The sequence below is a fragment of the Ruditapes philippinarum genome, unplaced genomic scaffold (assembly GCF_026571515.1).
Source record: "Ruditapes philippinarum isolate M1 unplaced genomic scaffold, ASM2657151v2 ctg2269_1_1_1_1, whole genome shotgun sequence".
NCBI classification, from domain to species: domain Eukaryota; kingdom Metazoa; phylum Mollusca; class Bivalvia; order Venerida; family Veneridae; genus Ruditapes; species Ruditapes philippinarum.
Genome location: NW_026860580.1, coordinates 61,229 through 84,576, shown reverse-complemented (window position 1 = coordinate 84,576; position 23,348 = coordinate 61,229). Strand labels below are relative to the sequence as shown.

Here is a 23,348-nt window from a genome sequence, read left to right as displayed (position 1 = left end):
TTATTTATATTATAAGAGAGAAACTTTATTAAACGTCTAAGTTATGCAAAACATAAACGTTAGCACGAAGGCTATAAAATAATCGAAACTCACGAACAGCTTTCAGGTGATCAACACTGAACACGAACAAAAATCCGTCTTATTCCAATGTTGATTTAGTTAAACATTGAATTGTGATATCAAACTACTAAAATAATCAATAATAAACGATAATTTAGTCATATGCATAACATATTGCTGTATCTTGAACATAAATTTAAGAGTTTTACCAAGGAGGTCATTTCCGTAAACTGAACGTTACTTGCTGGTGATTGTGAACCCTACTTGTGAGTTTACGAATTTTATCTGTACCCTGACTTGTGAGTATTTTTAAAGATTTATTGGAGAAAAAGTTTACATTCATTGCGATTTTGTATCAATTATTGCCAGAAAATTTAAATGATTGTAAAGGAATTTTAGTATATAAGGTGGGATCTAAGGTGTTTACCGAGAATTGGTTTAACTAATAATATTGTTAATCATTTGGTTAATAAAATATATAACGCCATGTATATTTTCTTTCGGATCACCGTGGAAGAATACAACTGCATATACAGTTGAGTAAAGACTACGAATTTCAATGCCTTTATAGCCACATAATTATTCGCCATCCAGACTGAAACTTGAAAATAAGAATAAATAATGATCAGAATAAAATTTCCTACTTAAATATTTCAGCGTCACAACCAATAACGTAAACGAAAAAATGAAGTTTATAACACCAATAGCTGAAACACTGACAATTAAAATTTCAAAATTTCCCGAATAATCTCCGTTTAAAAAGATGCCAGAATTGTCGACGTCTATGAAAGATATACAAGAATAAAAGTCGTTCAGAAAAAGAAAGTCAATGAACTTCTGAGAATATAAAAGTGTTTAAAAAAGCAGAATGAAATTAACGGTAGGTGTAAAGCTTTCAACATGTTGAAATAAGTAATCTGCAAAAAAATCTTGTAATGATATTTCGGGGTTTATTGATACGTGACGTTTTATAATACTGCACGTTTGTAACGTCATTTTTCATTGGATAATCGTGACGTTTATATAGTTTTATATACACGGCTGCTGTCGATTCATGAAGAAATCTTACGTTTTTTCTATAAAAATGACGCTTGCTGTATTATAAATTCGTTATAAAGATTGTTGACAGGTTATATGGCCGTATATAAACGGCTGTTTGCAATATAACCCTCACCTAACGGCTCGGGTTATATTTACAAACAGCCGTTTATATAGGGCCATATAACCTGTCAACGATCTTTATAACTAATAATATAACGGTCACGTCAAAACTAACAACAATGCCGTTGTACTAAATATAAAAAAAATATAGTACATACGTAATATTTCAGCTTTATATCTTTCCATAGAAAAATGAATGGTAAGTGAAGATGAGGTTTGTTAGTTAAGTATTCATTCCTATCAAGAAATAATTCACTTTCTGATTCGTATAAACAGCCACTTCATGATGGTATTTTCGTAGACAGTGAAAACATGTCGAAGCTCCTCCATTCATATGCAGTTTTAGTTACGTACATAGAACTAAAACATGTACCCTTCTCTTGTTACACAATAACTTCATATTCTGCACATTAAAATTTGGAACATACGACAAAAACACAATAAAAATCATCAAAAGTGACTCGCAAGTAATGGTTCAGTGAAAACACAAGTAGGGTACAGATCATTAAAATTGTTTTAGCAAGACGGGTACAGTTATCAGAAATGTCGCCTCTATTATTTACTATGTTTTATCAATATTCAAAGATATTTTCATTAGTGTCTGTCCGGTAACATGAGGTTAAGACAATAAACTTAAGTTTCAGATATCAGTTATAGTGAAATAAAATAATTTTAAGCATACATTTGCTTGTGTAATCGGCGTGTGTTGACATAAACAAAACATGAGGCGAAGAGCTTAGCGTTTTATGCGCATATATTTTACGAAGAAGGTTATGGATGTATATTTGAGCAAAGATAAATTATTTCTTAAAATGATTCAAATGTTAACATACCGTAACATATTAAATTCAAGCCGATTTTTGATAGTTTAATTTGTCATTACGCCTGATTGTACGTTTAGATGCTGAGATTTTCTCACAAGATCCGGTTGGGGTTCAAATCGTTTATATACTGCTAAATTTCAAGGAACATGTCAAACGAAAGTGCCGTACTGCAATGTTAAACTATCTTAGAATAAAACGTATCCGAAAATACCTCACCAAAGAAGCAGCTGAAATACTAGTAATAGCACTCGTAATGTCACACTTGGATTATTGCAATGTCATTCTTTATGGTGTATCCGATTTTGAATTGAAAAAAATGCAACGTTTTCAAAACACGTGCGCTAAGTTAGTTCTGCAACGAAAGAAATTTGACAGTTCAAGGCAAGCATTGTTCGACATTCACTGGCTGCCCATCAAATCTAGAATCGAATATAAAATTCTGACTTTTGTATACAATTGTTCAATCGGTCATGCTCCAAAATACTTTTCTGAACTCCTAACCAAACAAGTACCAAAAAAACCCGACTACGTTCAGCTAAAACCTCTGAGACCTGCTACGATATTCCATTCAATAAAAGAAAAACATTTAGTGACAGAAGTTTCGGAACTATTGGTCCAAAATTGTGGAATCCGCTGCCATTAGAGTTGAAACAATCTAAGAATATTGATGTATTTAAGAGAAATCTTAAAACACATTTTTTCAGAAAGTTTGAATCACTATTTTAAAATTTGAAATGAGATAAACATGAGTAACGTATAACTAATGACTGACAGTGTGATGAATGTGCAATGTAAATGAATGTTTTATTCTTTTTAATCTATTTGTAATCAAGTTACATGTATGTAAATAATCTTATCTCATGCTACATGTATATCAGTTTTATCATTTTAAGGTCTCTAATTTTTTTTTTAAAAATATGTTAATTGGAATTGTATGTTAAAGCTTTTATTTCATTTGATGTTGATTCTTATTATATTATATGTACTGTACAACGCCGTTGAATATTGTTAAATAGAAACAGGCGTTTAATCAAATAAAAAGTTTCAAGTTTCAGGTTTCAAGTTATATTCTTTATTAATGTCAAACATTTTTTTAATAATGTTATGTAGTAATGTGTTGCAAAGCTAGCAAAATGTAAAATAGTTTTGACTTCCATACAAAATACTAATTCAATTTAACTAATTGGTTACCAATTGCTAACAGGGCAAAAGCTCAATAGTTCTTCTATATGGCAAATGCGTATATTTTGGAAACTGTAACAAAAAACCAAACATAAAAGTTTTTTAGAAATAAAGACGTTGGCCAGTGGAGGCATAATGGGCCTTTAAAATTCATACCTCATAAAAGGACGTACTAGAATATCTGTTAGGTTTGTGTTTCGTACTTTTTGTATGTTGTATAGGTCTCTGGTAACAATACACGTATTATTAGCGGTATAATAATTAACTTTTTGTTTAGACATTGCTTCGACAGTGTACATGTCAGCTTTATACAGGTGGACACAATAAGAAGGATGTGTGGATATTTAAAAAAAAGGTTTTCATTTAACTGCTGAATGAACTAGTCTGTCTACCTGTACATTTGATTGGAAGATTTTTTTCTTGCCTGCATTTTTGATGCCAACACATTTCATGTGAGGACTTTTGTCAACAGTGTCATTTTAGGAGGGAATGGCTATTGTTCAGGTGAGCTTTTGTCTGTTTCAAAAATAAACATTTTAGTAAATTTCAGAGGTTAATACAATGTCTCATTAAAGGGTTTAATTCAGATATGTAATTGTGTCAATCTTTATTGTATTGACATACAGAACGTTATGCGACAGATACGTGGCTGTTATACTGCCAGTCATAAAATAACCAGTAGATTATGAAAGTTGACATTACAGTCGAATAAACATACAGGCAAGTTGCAAAAGATGGAGTGGTAGGCTAGTACATTAAGATGTACACTTTACCACAATGTTCTTTCAGAGGTGCCCCATTCCTTTTGTAATAAGGTAATCAACATTGTATAAATATTGTTACTCACAAACCCATGTGTTATTAATTATATTACCCCGAACAAAAATTTTGTGATGATTTGAAATTGTCAACTTAATCTTACTGTAACAAAAATAAACCAAGAGTAACAATAACTAAACTGTCCTTACCTTTTAAGTTTTAAGTGTACTTTAGGCCTACTTGAGAAGTTTTCATTTTCTTTTATTCTTTAAGCAAGTGATGATATCTACAAATCATAAACATAGTACAATAAGCTAGGTTTTACGTGTTATTTGTGCCGTCTGGCGGCTGTAACAAGTCTCCCCGTACATTTAATCAATTATGTTATATTTTCGATCCTTGAAGATCGTTCAGCACGACATTATTGTTGTGCTTGTGGTATTTTTAGATTCAACTTTTCGGCATTTTCTAGTTGGGTGATATGTTGCCTGCTTTTTAAATTTGTCTTTTGACGTCTTATCTGTGATACGCACGCTTCATAACCTCTGACCCCTTTCAAAATTCCATTTTATTATGTTCCGCCCATTGTTTTATACGTTTAGGGCACACGTATTTTTTTTAATTGGGGACCATACGCCGCTTTTCATGGAATGGCACGGAGGTGTCACATTGAAGGTTCCGTGATTATAACCGCCGTATGAACAATTAAGTGGATGTTTCTTAATTCAAAATTTTACTATTTCATGTTTAAATGTTGAATTCTGCTTAAGCCGGTACTAGGGGCGTGGGCGGTAACTTGCACTTTCCAGTACCGTCCATGAACCGGCTCAATCAAACCGAACCTGCAACATTTTCAATTCTGCCGTCTTGGGCTTTCTTAAAGGGATTCTGTATTTATCTATTTTATTTAGAAAACAAAACACAAACTCATCTACACGGTAATTATCTGTGAAATCTGATTCTTCTTTCTAGATTATTCTAAGCATGGTTTTTAACAAAATAATGATGATATCCTATGTCTTTCCACTATATCTTTAACGTTGCACGGAATAAAATTGTTAAACAATCCTTTGTTGCATGCTTAATCGTCTGCATGTTCCAGTTTGACATACAATTATTTACATTGCAATTACTTCCGTTGAAAACGGAAGTTCACTTTTCGACTTATCATCAAATAGATATTTTACTCGCAAAAAGCACACCAGGGTGCAAACAACAAAATTTTATGAGTGTCAAAGTTACTCCAGAGAAGAAATTGATGACCTATCGGGTTTTAATAACGTTTAATTTAAAATGACAATGAATCAAGAAAAAAAATGGCGGCCATTATATTTCATTTTATTTAGAAAATAGACCACGTATCCAGATTTTATACTGTTAAAAAAATACTGTTACATATGTAACAGTACAAAATTCTAAGTCACGTGGTACACTTGCATTAACAGTAAAAACAATTCCCAGGGGCCTATGGGAAATCAGCATAACGAAAAAAGTGAAGGGTTATAATATACTCTGTTACTGTCTGCTCAGCAAAAACATAAATATCATTTTACTGACTTTTTGACTGACCTGATATCAAGAAGAAATAAGTTTGTGGGTTACAGTAAAGATATAATTCCGATGAAATTACTGTTACCCGAGGCGTTAGCCTGTGTGTCATTTATTGTATTGTAACAATATGAACATTTCAACTTAATCTAACTGTATCAAAATTGAACCAAGAGTGACAATAACTCAACTGTGCTTACCTTGCAAGTTGTACTTGTGAAGTTATTTTTCTTATATTCTTTAAGCAATGATGATATCTACCAGACTGAATAAGCTGTATTTATTACAAACTCATTTATAGGGGTTACGATCTGTGAAATCTGATCCTATCCAGAATATTCCCCTCATGGGTTTTGACAATGTTCATTTATGAAATTACCATGTCTTACATCCATATTTTTCTACCACATGTCTTTTTCACTGATTAATTTCGTTAATAATCCTTTATTGCATTCTTGAATCGTTTGCTTGTTCCATTTAGACACATAATTATTCCAATGCAACAACGTCCGATGAAAACGGATGTTTACTTTTTGTCTATTCAACCAACGTGAAAAGCCCTTAAGCCTTAAAATGGTGCAAACAACTAAATTTCCTCTTGTGATGCCCCTGCGTGGTGAACATCGAAAAATTAAGAGCCTGAATTGAGAAACAATGGCGGCCATTTTCTTTTTAGAATATAAGCAGTGGAAATTTTTTAGTCACGTGGTACACTTGCGTTAACAGTTTTGAATTACTCCCTGGGGCCTCTTGGAAAACCTAGCTTTATTTAGTGAAACATATAAAGATGTTTATATTTGTAAACTTATTATCATTGCTTACTCTAAGAGATTGGAGGAGGAAGGGCCAGGATTTTCGGTTATATGAACTTTCCGGAAATTGTTAACCATTTCGGTTTTCTAGATGAGCCTCGCTTTGAAAAGCGTCACTTTCGGACCACAGACTTAGTCATTTCAGAGAAGTTTCATAATTTGTATTTTGATCTCGCATTTCATAGGTTTTAGCAACCAATTTTATGCTAATATTGTTCTATTCTTTAAAAGCATCTGTTATTTTACTATATTCGCTTCAATTTTGGCATAATTTCTATGTCTTTTGTAAATCAATTTGCGGACATGATTTGACCTACTTTTAGCACGTGGGTTTCAGAACAAAGAAAGACATAATTTACAATTATTTATTATTCAAACGTGCTATTATTGTGAAGTTTGCCCTTGAGAAGTCACTGTATAGAAAATGGCTCTTAACTTTCTCATTTTGGGGCATTCATTTGCGAAAAGATTGTCGAGGTGGTGTTGCCATAATAGCTTATATAACCTTAATTTAGATAATAAAAGGATTCAAATTTTCTGGCATGGTGTTGGTGGTGCTACTATGTCCAATCCTCACCACCACAAGTCTTTGTGGTCCGAAATCCACCTTGTGTCTGATTTGAATGTGAAAGTTACTGTCTTAGACATTGGCTCGAATGATTTATGTAATCACGATGCCAGTGCAGTTTCTGTTGCCAGTCATATACTTTCTTTGGCAGAGGCGATCCTTTTAAAAGGCTGTGATATGGTTGTTATTTTTGAGATATTGCAAAGACAGTCTCAACCTGCATTTAATGCTAAAGTACAAGAAACTAATCAGATTCTTAGTGACAAATGCTCTAATCACCAAAATTTGATATTTTGGTCTCATTCGAGAAATAATTTCAACATTCGTTTCCTTAGGGACTATGTGGACAAAGATGGAATACATGTTGATTATGTGAGAGGCATGCCACGCTATTATACATCAGTAAGGGGTGCTTGCTTACTTGCAGAACAATTCCATGGCACATTGTCTTAATATGTCAGTCACAAATGCAGTTTCATTGTATATAATTTAGTATTAACACTTCGTTCACTTTACAGGTTTGCTGTCACTTTGAATTGTTGAACAAAAATCAGTGCATAGATTGACATATTTTGAATTGTATGTGTTGAGTGATATTTTCTACATTGCCGGACGAGCTTCCACTATTTACGTGGGTTTATTTTTGTTTTATATTTTCACAAACTTAATAGCATTTTTGCTATTTTTTCTCTATGTTTGTAAAACAGTTGCTCAGTTGGAATATACAGTATCTTTTAGCAAACTGTTGTCTGTTATACAGCATAGTCTATATTATAGTCTTTATTGCACTTGCAAGATTTACATATGGCTTTGTCTTGATTCGATTCAAACATTCTCCGATCAACGCATGGGAATACCTTTCCTTTTGCAACGACTTCTGATTAATACTTTGTTACATAGGAATTCTGTCCTTTGATTGTGACAGTTTTTAATTTTATTTTATTAAAAAAATTTCCTATCAACGCTCAACACAAACTTAAACGATTTTACACAATCGTATATGATTATATCATTATGTATATTTCATTACCATCTGTGCCAAATACTTTTCCATTGGAATTATAGAAAATACACATATATGCTTGTTGTTAATCTGTTATATGATTCTAAGGAGTACAACAGGGAATGTATTTGGTTACTGTGGCAAAGTTTCATATTTTATGGACTTTTCCGTGATTGATGCATAGGCCATATTTTATGGCCTTTTCCCTTAGTGACACATAGGACAACCTTTCCTTTTGCAATGTCATGGGGCTTTCTTTCTGACTGAGACACCAATTATAGTGACGCATAGGGGAAAAAAAAAAAAAAAAAAAAAAAAAAAAAAAAAAAAAAAAAAAAAAACTCCTTTTGCATTGTCACAATTTTAATGACTTTTCATTTATACTTTATACTAGAGGGGCGCATGGGACATCTGTTCCTTTTGAAAAGTCCCACAAGATTGTTTATCATCTTCATGATGCTATATAAATGTGGCGCATAGAAATAAATTCCTTTTGCAATGTCATTTATTTTAATATATTATTGACGCAAAGGGTTATTTTACCCTTTTGCAATGTCAGTTTTTACGAAGTATCTTGTACTTTTCAGTGTTTGGCATTCACATATGCAAGGAAACTATTTACTATTATGTTTATTCCCTTATCTAATACTTAATTACATGTTTCAGAATGCCAAAAAGAAAACCCTCCGCGTCTACCAGTGGTAAAGGCAAGGCAACAACATCATCCACTAGCGACGACCACAGGTTGGCGAGCATCATCGCCAATGCTTTAGTGCAGAATAAGTCTGCACTGAAGGAAGTAGCCGCCTTATTACCACCAATGACGATAGAACCAGGCATCCGCCCCGACGGTACAGAGGCGGAATTAACAGAACCGGATCATGCCGTCCAAAAGCAGCCGCGGCTGGGTAATACTTGTACTGACAATAGTGACTCTGACATTGATGAAGACAATTTGTCAGTTTGCGCTTATTCTCATGGATCTGATCGTCTGTCAAGCTGTCAAGACAGCCCAGACACAGTTAATGAAATTGATTTGGAGACCTTTTCCTCAGTACACCCTGTCGTCAGTAAAAAATTGCGCACCAAAATCCTTAATAGGGAGTTTGTTGATCTCGGGGAGATATACTTTTCAGACAACTTACTGTCTGAAACAACTACCATTAAAAAACACCTGGGGCAACTATAAAATCAGTGCACAAATCAGCGCCAAAACAGATTTCAAATATCATGACCTGGAATCGTGCATTCCAAGTTTATGCTGATATTTATGCCAGCAAATATCAGTCTGAAGGTTACCAAATGTTCAGATACATGACCCTTATCCAGAACTTAGCCAATCATGGCATTGCTTGGATAACTTACGATCAGAAGTTTAGACAACTGAGAACTTCAGCCAATCTAGCCTGGGGTTTTATACATACAGAAACGTACCTTCATTGCATGATCTTGAAACCTTCCTTTCGTGTCAGTTCACCACAGTCAGGAAGTTCCTACACCCCTAAAGTACCCTTGCACATCCTGCAGCGCCGAGGATATTGCTGGGAATACCAGAAATTCTCCTTGTGTTCAAAACAAATATGTGACAGATCACATAAATGTTCCAATTGTGAAGGCTTCAATCATGGAGCCAGTAAGTGCACCAAACCTTTTAGACGCACACAAACTGCTGATACCTTCTCCAAACCAAAGTCAAACGGCCCTCAAAACCCTCACCCAAGACAGGCTCCCTCTAGCAAATAGATTTAATTTGCCCACACCTATCAAAGTAGATGTTCTTTCCAAGTACTTACAGGTCTACCCATGTTCAGACAAAAAATTTTTATTAGATGGTTTTCGTAATGGGTTTCCCCTTGGTTCAATTGGTTCTATTTCTGTTAAAATACCACCAAACCACCCTTCAGTTGCTAATCACACAAACTTTGTATCTGTTAAAATTTCTTCGGAAATTAGTAAGAACAGAATTAAGGGCCCATACTCCTATGCACCGCTCGATAATTTCATATGCAGCCCTTTAGGTGTGGTACCTAAACGTTCACCTAATTCCTTTCGTCTGATCCATGATCTATCTTACCCTAAATTTGGTACTTCTGTCAATTCATGCATTCCGGAAGAAAAATCCACTGTTCAATTAGAAACATTTGATCATGTTGCAAGTTTGGTTCTACAATCAGGCCAACATTCCCTTATTTCCAAAGCTAATATTGAAGACGCTTTCAGAATCATTCCAATTTCGCCCCTAGATTATCATAAACTAGGTTTCACATTTCAAGGGCATTATTACTTTGACACAGTGTTGCCAATGGGAGCCTCCTCTTCTGTGTCTATCTTTGAATCTTTCTCAAAAGCCATTCAGTGGATCATGCAACATTCACTAAAAGTACGGAGAGTTTCACATATAATAGATGATTTTATATTTGTTGGTTCTCCGGCTTCTAGAGAATGTCATGAGGCACTTACAAAATTTTTTACATTAGCTGCAGACATAGGAATTCCAATTAAAACAGATAAAACAGTGTTTCCTTCAACGTCCGTTGAAGTCCACGGCATAACGATGAACACAGCAACCATGACTGCGTCCCTACCTACTGATAAAATTATTAACCTAAAATCACTTTTACTTCAGAATATGCACAAAAAGAAAGTGTCCCTTAAAACCTTGTAATCTATTTTGGGTCATCTTAACTTTGCTTGTAAAGTTATCAAACCAGGCAGATGTTTCCTAAGGCGTTTATATGATCTTACTAAAGGACACATTAAAAGCTGGCATTTCATTAAGATAAGTAAAGACTGTCGAGCAGATCTAAAGCTTCGGTACTCCTTTTTATCAGATTACAATGGAGTCACTCTTCTTACTGATGATAGGTTTATTTCTTCAAAAACCCTCCATCTATATTCAGACGCTGCGGGTTCTAAAGGTTTTGCATACACCCATCAGTCTTCTTGGACTTATGGAGTTTTTCCTGATAAAATAAAAACATGCCACATTAATATTCTAGAGCTTTACCCAAATGCCCTTGCAGTCTCTATTTTTTGTAATTGTTGGGAAAACAAAAACATACTATTCATTTGTGACAACCTTGCAGCAGTACATTGCCTGAATAAGCAGACTTCAAAAGACCCCCGTATGATGAAGCTTATTCGCATAATTGTATAAAAAGCTCTTCGTTACAACTTCTGTTTTAATGCCACCCACATTCCTTCAAAAGACAACACTATTTGTGATAAACTATCTCGATTACAGGTAACAGAGGCTTTGGAACTGGCTCCTCACCTAAACAGGGACCCTGTACCAATTCCACGAGAAATGTCACCATGGATATTGCTCACGTGAAGAAGTCCTTGTTGCATTCTTCTCTGGCTCCGGGAACCCATAAAGCTTACGATCGGTTTTGGGAACGGTTTCTATGCTTTGTTTCTACCAGTGTTGTCCATTTCTCACCCTTGCCTGCCACACCTGATTGCATATCAGATTTTGTTGCACATCTACACATCTTGGCTTTTGCACCATCTTCCATAAGCAGTCATTTATCTGCTATATCTCACTTCCATAATATATCCGGTTTCACAGACCCTTGTGAAAACTTTATTACTCGCAAGATGTTAGTGGGATGTAGAAAGATAAACCTCCGTTCAGATACACGGAAGCCATTGCTAAATAATCACATTCAATTACTCTGTCAAGCAGTTAAAGAAATGTTCGCTCATGTTCCATACCTTAAATACTTATATATGGCATTAATTTTGACTGCCTTTAATGGTTTTTTCAGATTGGGAGAGCTCCTTCCTGCCACAATCTCTTCAGCAGATAAAGTAGTTCAAATAACTGATCTATCATCTTCCTCTAAATCAGTCCGGCTTAAACTACTCAATCACAAAACAAATAAGTCTGATAAGCCAACGTTAATTCTTATGAAATCCTTACAAACAAATTGCCCTGTAAAAGCATTAAATAATTACTTGTCTATGCGGGGACAGTCTGCTGGTCCTCTGTTCTTATTAGCCAATAACTCGCCCTTAACATTACCTTCCTTTCGGGAGGTTTTTAAGTTACTCTTACGTTTAGCAAACTTATCACCAGTTCACTACAAACTCCACAGTTTCAGAATTGGAGCTTGCACTCAAGCAATTCTTTCTGGTACACCCGAAAATGAAGTAATGCGCATGGGCCGCTGGAAATCTAATGCATTCAAACGTTACATTCGAATGCCAGTTGTTAATGCCACTCACTAATAAGCATGATAAATTATAGAACTTGTATTACTTTGTAATGTACATTCATAACCAATGTTTGTGCACTGGTTTTAAGTTGCAACACCTGATTCATTATTAATATGTGTGTCATGCCACACTGTAATCATACTAGTTAGTCTTATTTTTCTGCCATAAGCTGTAATGTCAAACTGATATTTTGCACAGTATTAAGATATACTGCTCACTTGTGCATACCTCATTCCCCCCTTTTAGTCCATTGCTAATACGAAATACCTTCTTTCAATATTTGGGTGTACTGATTAATATGTGTCATTCAACTACAGCCTGTTTACAGGTTTCATATTTACAAACAGTATTGGGGTGTACTGTTTATTATTGATAAATTGTTCAGCTTTTGGCATCAAACTGCAACTTGTTTGTAATTTCATATTTTTAAACAGTATTGGGGTGTACTGTCCTTTTGTACATTGTTAAACTTATGTCATTCAACCACAACTTGTTTGTAGATTTCATATTTCTAAACAATATTCACATATACTACTTATAATAGTGTTTCTATTTTTATTTAATTGCCTTAGACTTTACCAAATTGATTGTTTTTCACAATAGTGCATATATTTCTATTATGTACATGCTGACTGCCTAATGTAATTGCTTATTTGGAAATACTTTCATCTTGTTGTTGAAACAATGTATTCTTGATTCAATTATTATTTGTTAAATTGTCATATTGCTGTGCCTTGCTTATACATCTCAAATTCTAACAATGTTTACTGCATTAATTGTTTCAAGTTCACTTTTATAAAAAATTTCATAGGTCTTCGCCTAACTTTTTCCTAACAGTATTGGGGTGTACTGTTACTCGATCTGACATGCATTGTTTTGACTATGTACATTTGTAAATACCTAAGTTGTTTTATTTCAACCACATTAATTGTTACATTATGAGTTCAACATATTTCAAACTGGATACATAGACCTTGATGCCGGCTCGCCACGGCGAGCCGGTATTACGTTAGGATTTTACTGAGAAACAACCTAAAACTCCGAATCCATCCAAAAATTTAATCGAAGCTTGGCTTCCAGCTTTCTACAAAATTTATCTATCAGGGCTAGGATCAAAAATTATTTAGCCAATCAAATTTAATCTTACATAGCGTCAAAAAAACCTTCAATTTTCACGCCATTTTTAAAAAGCAGCAAGTATTATTTTGAGCGCAAAGATATACTGATGATTAAAATGTTTGTTTTCATGAATTCTTTTCAATAAATCATATTTACACTGACTTTTGATTTAGCGATCTCATCTGTTCCTCTGTAGTAAGTTTTCGTTTGGTTAATTAACATAAGTGTACATCTGGTTCTGTGCATTTTTTTTCTTTTTCCTTTTTTCCGGTCATTTTAACCTTCCGGTATTTAGTGTATATATTTACTGGCCGGGATCCGGGACGCCCGGACTGGCCGGGATCCGGGATCGTATAAGATATAGAGGAAAAACTAATAAACTATATTTGTGTTGATTATTGTCTTAATGAAAGGCCATTAAACGTTTAGTTTTTTTTATTGTATGTAATGAACGTTCAATTAATTAAACTTAGGATATAAATATATTTAGAGCTATTTATTAACAAACTTAAAATGCAGAAATCACAATACTTATAATTATATGCCTAATTAATTGGAAAAATCAAAGACTACATTCTTGAATTGGTCAAATCCCGGGATCCTTTTATGTTTTAATGCGATCCCAGCTTTTCTGAAAACTATATTCTTGAACTGGCCAATTCCTGGGATCTCTTTATATTTTAATACGATCCCGGCTTTTCTGAAAATTATTTTCTTGAACTGGCCAATTCCCGGGATCCCTATATGTTTTAATAGGATCCCGGCTTATCTGAAAAACATCTTAGACTGGTCAATTTCCGGGATCCCTATATTTTAAATAGGATCCCGGCTTTTCTGGCTGAATTGATTGACAACTTGTGTTTACTTTAGGACTTGTGTCTGTCACTCATTCCAATACTAAATAACATATTACAACTTAACTTCGTATAAAGAGACATCTTTATGAATTCTACCTATCTAACATTTATTTGGTCAAGGTCAACAGGCCATACAGTAAATGTGCATAGACATAGGGACTTCATTTTATCTGTTTACATGCATCTTCATATATACTCATATTTCTCTTTGTTAAACTGAGAGAACTGGCTTCCATCACTTTTATTTTGATGTTCGCTCAAGTCTCTACAGCTAACAGAACTGTCATTTTTACATTTAAACGCACCCCTGGAAAAAATTTACGAAGCGAGTCGCTACTAGCTTTTTTAAAAGCTAACCTTGTTAACAGTATTGGGGTGTACTGTTACTTTATCTGACATGCATTGTTTTGACTATGTACATTTGTAAATATCTAATAGTTGTTTTATTTCAACCACATTAATTGTTACTTTATGAGTATTCTACAAATTTTAAACTGGATACATAGACCTTGATTAACAGTATTGGGGTGTGCTGTTACTTCTTCTGACATGCATTGTTTTGACTATGTACATATGTAAATACCTAATATTGTTTTACTTCATATACTGTACCATATGAAACTGCTGAATTATAACCTTGATGTTACATGTATTTTGTCTAAACCATGTGCCTACTTGCCTTTTTGGTTGGACTGATATGGACTGTTGTTTGTCCAACTTTCTGTCTTTTAAATCACTTATATCTGCATGTTTTATCTATGTTCTTAGTTTTATAGAGTTTTATAATGATAAATAAATCCGTCTGGCATGCTCTCATGCCAGACATGTTCAATCCAAAACTGTGTTGTGAATTCCCTTTCAAATTTTCGACAGAAATAAAACTACAAAGGCACATAGGCACAAATATAAATAAACATTACAAAAAGTGAGGTTGATAATATGTAATGCACTGTACGTAAATATTTTATGAAGTATTAAAAAACACAGAAGAGTACATTTTGTAGTTTTCCAATGTCTTTTACTCGTAATATAGTTTCCAGTTGCATATACATACAGTATAAAAATAGACAGAGCTGAAATCTTGTTTTTAAAGTTTCCATACCCAAGGGGTTAGGGGGTCTTTACCATAATAGAAATATTAGATGACCTTTCAAAAACTGAAGTGATCATCAGCAAAGTGTTTGTAGATAATATTATGTACCATTTCATGTATTCAGTTTGTTTCTCACGACAAGAATATATGCAAAACGTCATTATTTTTACTTGGTGGGCGTGATTAAGATTTCGGATATTTATTAACGCTCCGGTAGTTCTCAAAAATTTTGATTGAAGCCAGAAGACAAGACGCTATGCCTAGATGTCTTAAAGATAATGACAAGAGATGCCATGTCTACTTCCCGGCATATGACATGAATTATAAAATCCCAAGACATCTGTTATTGTCTGTTAACCTGTTCGTATGTGCTACATAGCCCCTATATACCATTGCAATGAATTTAATAAAAACATGGGAACTTCACAAACGCATGTTGCCAAACAAGCTCAATGTTCAGATCACATTACTATTTTAAATCTTCGGGTCTCCATTGTTGTTCTCCCCACAACTATACCGGTCAACACTAAACTAAATAAATTGTGTAAAAAATGTAACAGTCTAATTACAATATCACAGCCGAATGTTGGAGTGACCTGTGTTGAATCTGTATCCTATTACTTTTATGGTAAAAATATTATATAAGGAAACATCATTTTCAAACAAACAAGATTGTCTGCATATTATTCGAACCGGTAAGTACATGAATTCGTATGTGAGAAGTAAGCAGTTAACAGTGAGCTAAGCAAAAAGGCATTACGATTTATATAGGGAAATCAATGATCTGCTGTTATGCTCAGCTGGGTAAGCAATCTAGCAGAGCATTCCAAAATAAAGTGTAGAAATGCTTTGCTGGTATGCTCAGCTGGGTAAGCAATCTAGCAGGCCATTACTAAATATAGTGTAAAAATGCTCTGCTGGTATGCTCAGCTGGCTAGGCAATCTAGCGGGGCGTTCCAAAATAAAGCGTAAAAATGCTCTGCTGGTATGCTCAGCTAGCTAAGCAATCTAGCAGGGCATTCCTAAATATAGTGTAAAAAATACTCTGCTGTTATACTCAGCTGGCTAAGCAATCTAGCGGGGCATTCCAAAATATAGTGTTAAAAGCTCTGCTGTTATGCTCAGTTGGATAAGCAATCTAGCGGGGCATTCCAAAACATAGTGTAAAAATGCTCTGCTGTTATGCTCAGCTGGCTAAGCAATCTAGCGGGGCATTCCAAAATATAGTGTAAAAGTGCTCTGCTGTTATGCTCAGCTGGCTAAGCAATCTAGCGGGGCATTCCAAAATATAGTGTAAAAATGCTCTGCTGTTATGCTCAGCTGGCTAAGCAATCTAGCGGGGCATTCCAAAATATAGTGTAAAAATGCTCTGCTGTTATGCTCAGCAGGCTAAGCAATCTATCGGGACATTCCAAAATATAGTGTAAAAATGCTCTGCTGTTATGCTCAGCTTGGTAAGCAATCTAGCGGGGCGTTCCAAAATATAGTGTAAACATGATCTGCTGGTATGCTCAGCTGGCTAGGCAATCTAGCAGGGCATTCCTAAATATAGTGTAAAATGCTCAGCTGTTATGCTCAGCATTTTTACACTATATTTTGGAATGTCCCGCTAGATTGCTTAGCCAGCTGAGCATTCCACCAGAGCATTTTTTAACTATATTTCGGAATGCCTTGCTAGATTGCCTAGACAGCTTAGCATTCCACTAGAGCATTTTTACACCATATTTAGTAATGCCCTGCTAGATTGCCTAGGCAGCTGAGCATTCCACCAGAGCATTTTTTCACTATATTAAGGAATGCTCTGCTATAGTGCCTAGCCAACTGAGCATTCCAGCAGAGCATCTTTACACCATATCTAGTAATGCTCTGCTAGATTGCGTAGCCAGCTGAGCATTCCACCAGAGCATTTTTTCACTATATTAAGGAATGCTCTGCTATAGTGCCTAGCCAGCTGAGCATTCCTGCAGAGCATTTTAACACTGTATTTAGTAATGCCCTGCTAGATTGCCTAGCCAGCTTAGCATTCCAGCAGAGCATTTTTACACTATATTTCGTAAAGCTCTGCTAGATTGCCTAGCAGATTAGCATTCCACCAGAGCATTTTACACTATATTTAGAAATGCCCTGCTAGATTGCCTAGCCAGTTTAGCATTCGAGCAGGGCATTTTTACACTATATTTAGTAATGCCCTGCTAGATGATTGCCCATCCAGCTTAGCATTCCAGAAAAGCATTTGTTCACTATCTTTAGTAATGCCCTGCTAGATTGCCTAGCCAGTTTAGCATTCGAGCAGAGCATTTTTACACTATATTTAGTAATGCCCTGCTAGATGATTGCCCATCCAGCTTAGCATTCCAGAAAAGCATTTGTTCACTATCTTTAGTAATGCACTGCTAGATTGCCTAGCCAGCTTAGCATTCCAGCAGAGCATTTTTACACTGTCTTTAGTAATGTCCTGCTAGATTGCCTACTCAGCTTAGCATTCCAGCAGAGCATTTTACACTATATTTAGTAATGCTCTGCTAGATTGCCTAGCCAGCTTAGCATTCCAATATAGCATTTGTACACTATATTTAGTAATGTCCTGCTAGATTGCCTAGCCAGCTTAGCATTCCAGCAGAGCATTTTTACACTATATTTAGTAATGCCCTGCTAGATTGCCTAGTCAGCATAGCATTCGAGCAGAGCATTTTCTCACTATATTTAGTAATGCCCTGCTAGATTGCCTAGCCAGCTTAGCTAGCCAGCTGAGCATTTCAGCAGAGCATTTTAACACTAAAGGTAGGAATGCTCTGCTAGATTGCCAAGACAGCTGAGTACTGCAGCAGAGCATTTTTACACTATATTTAGGAATGCCCTGCTAGATGCCCAAAACAGCTGAGCATTACAGCAGATCATTACCTTCCCTATATAAATTGAAATGCCTTTTTGCTTAGCTCACTGTTCACTGCTAACTTCTCACATACCATGAATGCATTGTTCGTTGTGTCTGTATCCATTACAAGGCTACAATATTAAGCATTCAAATCATATGGCAAGAAATATATGTCTGACTCGTAAAAAAATATGAAATGTCATATCTAAAAGAAAATAACCAGTTTTATGGCAAATTTCTAATTTGCAATCTAAGGGAGGCAATACATGAATTTATTTTATAATTTTAACTAACGTAGATATATAACTACACGTGTCTGTACTTTAAAATGATTTTTTTCCAATATAACAAATACATATATATCATATATAAATGTCAGCGTGACATATTTTCTTATACCGTTTTATACAAAAACCTGTTTCATTCTAATTAGTTGAAACATATTTTACTTGATATTATCTCCTGATTGACAGATGAAGGCACGTTGCCTTTAATAATTATTGTTCTTAATCAGTTGGGCTCCGGTTTCCGAGACGCACGCTTCATTATTCGGGTCCGGACTTGGAATAATACAGAATTATTCTTTTATTAGTGATTTAGAGAAGGATATTAGTGCGTGATTTGAATACATCAAGCGGGCAAGGTAAGAATTTATTATTGGTGTTGAGTGGAATATTTACTGGGATTCTGTCTCACTTTCTTATTTTTTTTTATTTCTTTCCCCTTTTTATAAGGAAATATGCAATTTTCGGTCTTATTCATTTCAGTCTATTAATTATTGATAAATATATATTCAGCTTTTCATTTGGAAACCCCAATGTTTTTCCCCACAAATTTTGAAGTTTTTTTTAATAAGAATTTATCGTAATAATCGTGTCTTTAATTACCAATAGAGAAATATAATTTGTAAGTGGAAAACAGCAAAATGTAACATATATCTAGTATCGTTTTTATCTTAATTTAACCAAATTCGGAACTCAATGTATATATATATACTTTATAATTATATTTCAAATTCAAAATTAAATATTGTAACAGCATAATTCACATGATACAGTCATATCACAGGGTGCAAAGTTTTATAATTACAATAATAATTTGACTTAAATTCTTTCTTCAGATATTACTTTTATTTTTTTAACAAAAAATACAAGGGTTGTCTTGGAATTTTAAATAAGTCTAATGTAACCATACACATACACTATTTTTATCATGATAGAAGATAAGCATACAACAATTTTACAATGAAAATACGGTTAAAAAATGACGAAAAGTATCAAAAATAAACATGTCACTTATGATCACCCGGAGCACATAGACAGTTAATCAATAATAAACACTATATCAAAACATAAAACGAAAACATAAAAAAGCGAAATATTGATTGTCAGTATTGCAAACAAAATGCCTCAAAAAGAGTAAAGTAATAATAAGTAAGATAATAAATAATAAAATATTAATAAATGCATATATAAAAAGAACAAGAACACATATTATTTTATGCTTTTAGTGGATTACTGATTTATCAATGAAACTTATATCTAATAATTTCACAGTGAAAATTATCAAAATATAATTTCACACTTTTAAATTACGAAACTATTTTTTTAAGATTTTCCCCACGTGGTACCTCAATTTTATTTCTGCTGACAATTCTGACATTGTCAGACTGTTCAGAGAAAAGCAAAGCTGAAATTGATAAATAAATTTATTGTGAAAAGTAATAAAAAGAAGAAAACTTTCTTCTATTCATTCAAATTACCAATTACCAAATATCGTCTCTTATGTTTTTTGTTTCATTTTTATAAGTCTGAAAAATAAATTTCTTCCACATGCAAAACTGCTATATATGACATTTTGGCATATTTAAGTATCCTACGAGCAATAACTGCCGTATGCCTTATGAAAACTTGAAAAGCAATGACAGCCATCAGCCGAAGAATAAGTAAACAACCCAACGTTCGTTAGGCAGCCTTTCAACTCTCGAAGTTTTCGAATTTCCTAGCCGCTTTTGAATGTTTACACTTCTGTCATTACTTATTCATTGTCTGTTACAATCCTCAAATAAGTTTTCTTTCTTTTAAAAAGGTGTATAACTGGTAAATCCAAATCATATCCCTCTGAATCAAACACGATTATTTTCCTCCCGTGAAATACACAACTTGTAAAATTGGCGGCCGCTTACATTAAACAAAGCCAAGTCTTATATAAATTCGCAGTAAGTAACAGAAATATGGATGGATGGTTTGACTTTTTCTCCTACTATAATTGTTCGATAATACTATTAAAAAATCGATCATTATTTTTTTTAATAGAATGATTAATATCACCGCCATTTAACATTGATTGTTAAACTTATTTTTCAGCCCAAGACTTCTTTTATTTCATGTCAAATTCAACTAATGAGCGCTCATTGGGGAAAATAAATTTTAATATTAACATTAATATCAAGGAAATTTCTTTTTAACTTATTTTTAAGCATAAAATAAAAAGAAAGTTTGTTCTGTAAGGTATAATTTTTTTCATGTCGTGAACTTTAAAAACAATATTCCTACTCGTGGTGTAATCAAATGTTTTCCTGAAAATTTGGTTGGTAGGAAATAAGACTCATGCCACTTCATGTGCTTCAATGTTACTCGCAGGAAAGGAGGTAAATACTGGTACAAAAATTCAGGTCTCTTTCCTGGGCAAAGCATGGAAATGTTGGGATGTATCCCAGCTAATTTGCTCAGCTGGTAAATAATTAAGCATTCTTTTCGAAAAAAGCAGGGATTTTTTTCGGAAAAAGCAGGTTGATGCTTATAAAGAATCAAGGAACACTTCTTAGTCACTTCTCTGTCGGTGTAAGAGGTTGATACTAAGTGGTGTTAAATCCAGTAAATAAAAAAATCATTTTAAATAGCTATAAAATAACAATAATTAATGTAGATCAAGATGAAACGATAAAGTTCAGAGTTTATCAACACATGAGAAGCGAACACATATTGAATAAAAATGTTATGGCATATGACATTTATCATGACAACAATATTGCGTTTTAAAATGGATCAACTACGCATATATTAAAAAAAAAAACTTTTATGATTCATACCAAAGGACATTCTATTTTATTTGCGTACATTATCTGTTATTTAATCAAGATTTTTCTCCGCGGTAGGTTTCAGATGTTTTCTTTTTGTGCAAATTGAAATGAATTTTATATTTTGTTCATTTTTTTGTTAGGATTTTAAATTTACAATGTGCTGTCTTTTACACATGCTCCAATCAATAAACTTTTAATAACAAAGGAGAAAATTAAGAAAAAAAAAGAAAAAAAAACGAAACAAGGAAAAACGACTGAGAAGGAACAAATACGAAACGTATCTGCTCTTATGTTAATATAACGTTTTTTTTTCTATTTATTTCAAATATTAGAATAAAATAAAAGTACAAAACCGAGCTATTAGTCAGACAATATGTTGCTGACATTAAATATAAGAAGTTGCGAATTCGGATATTGCATACATTCGTCTGAAAACAGAAAGTTTTTTTCTGAAACAAACTTTACGGTTATATAACAAGACATAAGCCGCGTCATGACAAAACCAACATAATGGGCTTGCGACCAGCATGGATCCAGACCAGCCTGATGCTGATCAGGATCCATGCTGTTCGCTATCAGTTTCTCTACTTGCTATAGGTTTTTTTTAAGCGAACAGCATGGATCCTGATCAGACTGCGCGGATGCGCTGGCTAGTCTCGATCCATGCTGGTCGCATATCCATTATGTTGGTTTTGTCCTGACGCGGCTCATATCTGTTTTCTATAATATAGTTACACCCCAACCATGGACCTCAGTTTGTTATTTTCTATAATATAGTTATACCCCAACCATGGGCCTCAGTTGGTTATTTTCTATGATATAGTTACACCCAAACCATGGGTCTCAATTGGTTATTTTCTATAATATAGTTATACCCCAACCATGGGCCTTAGTTGCTTATTTTCTATAATATAGTTACACCCCAACCATGGGACTCAGTTGGTTATTTTCTATTATATAGTTGTACCCAGCCATGGGACTCATTTGGTTATTTTCTATAATATAGTTACACCCCAACCTTTGGGACTCATTTTTCTTTAATATAGTTACACCCCAAACATGGGCCTCACTTGGTTATTTTCTTAAATATAGTTTGACCCCAACCATGGACCTCAGTTGGTTATTTTCTATAATATAGTTACACCCCAACCATGGGACTCAGTTGGTTATTTTCTATAATATAGTAACACCCCAACCATGGGACTCAGTTGGTTATTTTCTATGATATAGTTACACCCCAACCATGGGACTCAGTTGGTTATTTTCTATAATATAGTTGTACCCCAACCATCGGACTCAGTTGGTTATTTTCTATAATATAGTTACACCCCAACCATCGGCCTCAGTTGGTTATTTTTTATAATATAGTTACACCCCAACCATGGGACTCAGTTGGTTATTTTCTATAATATAGTTACACCCCAACCATGGGACTTAGTTGGTTATTTTCTATAATATAGTAACACCCCAACCATGGGACTCAGTTGGTTATTTTCTATAATATAGTAACAACCCAACCATGGGACTCAGTTGGTTATTTTTTATAATATAGTAACAACCCAACCATGGGACTCATTTGGTTATTTTCTATAATATAGTTACACCCCAACCATCGGCCTCAGTTGGTTATTTTTTATAATATAGTTACACCCCAACCATGGGACTCAGTTGGTTATTTTCTATAATATAGTTACACCCCAACCATCGGCCTCAGTTGGTTATTTTTTATAATATAGTTACACCCCAACCATGGGACTCAGTTGGTTATTTTCTATAATATAGTTACACCCCAACCATGGGACTTAGTTGGTTATTTTCTATAATATAGTAACACCCCAACCATGGGACTCAGTTGGTTATTTTCTATAATATAGTAACAACCCAACCATGGGACTCAGTTGGTTATTTTTTATAATATAGTAACAACCCAACCATGGGACTCAGTTGGTTATTTTTTATAATATAGTAACACCCCAACCATGGGACTCAATTGGTTATTTTCTATAATATAGTTACACCCCAACCATCGGCCTCAGTTGGTTATTTTTATAATATAGTTACACCCCAACCATGGGACTCAGTTGGTTATTTTCTATAATATAGTTACACCCCAACCATCGGCCTCAGTTGGTTATTTTTTATAATATAGTTACACCCCAACCATGGGACTCAGTTGGTTATTTT

General features: G+C 34.2%; 2 protein-coding genes across 4 annotated transcripts in view; both read left to right on the top strand.

Annotated features, from left to right (window-relative positions):
* Positions 1 to 6,294: 6,294 nt before the first annotated feature.
* On the top strand, positions 6,295 to 13,111 carry LOC132760673 (uncharacterized). The gene is made up of 4 exons (XM_060695081.1): positions 6,295 to 6,495; positions 7,433 to 7,545; positions 8,584 to 8,825; positions 11,162 to 13,111. Exons 3-4 carry the CDS (start codon positions 8,585 to 8,587, stop codon positions 12,148 to 12,150), a joined length of 1,230 nt encoding a protein of 409 aa, XP_060551064.1. The 5' UTR covers positions 6,295 to 6,495; positions 7,433 to 7,545; position 8,584; the 3' UTR covers positions 12,151 to 13,111.
* A 5,458-nt stretch (positions 13,112 to 18,569) lies between these two features.
* The window catches only part of LOC132712678 (transmembrane cell adhesion receptor mua-3-like), a 63,809-nt gene continuing 59,030 nt past the window's right edge, over positions 18,570 to 23,348 (top strand). For all 3 annotated transcript variants that reach the window (XM_060695084.1, XM_060695083.1, XM_060695082.1), the window contains exon 1: positions 18,570 to 18,725. The gene's annotated coding sequence lies outside the window, so the exon portion shown is untranslated. The remainder of the gene's footprint in view (positions 18,726 to 23,348) is intronic.

Coding starts and splice junctions, on each gene's coding strand:
- LOC132760673 (XM_060695081.1), top strand. CDS start 8,585: ATGCCAAAAAGAAAACCCTCCGCGTCTACCAGTGGTAAAGGCAAGGCA. Junction 8,826..11,161: donor CCAAAAGCAGCCGCGGCTGG/GTAATACTTGTA, acceptor TCTCGATTACAG/GTAACAGAGGCTTTGGAACT.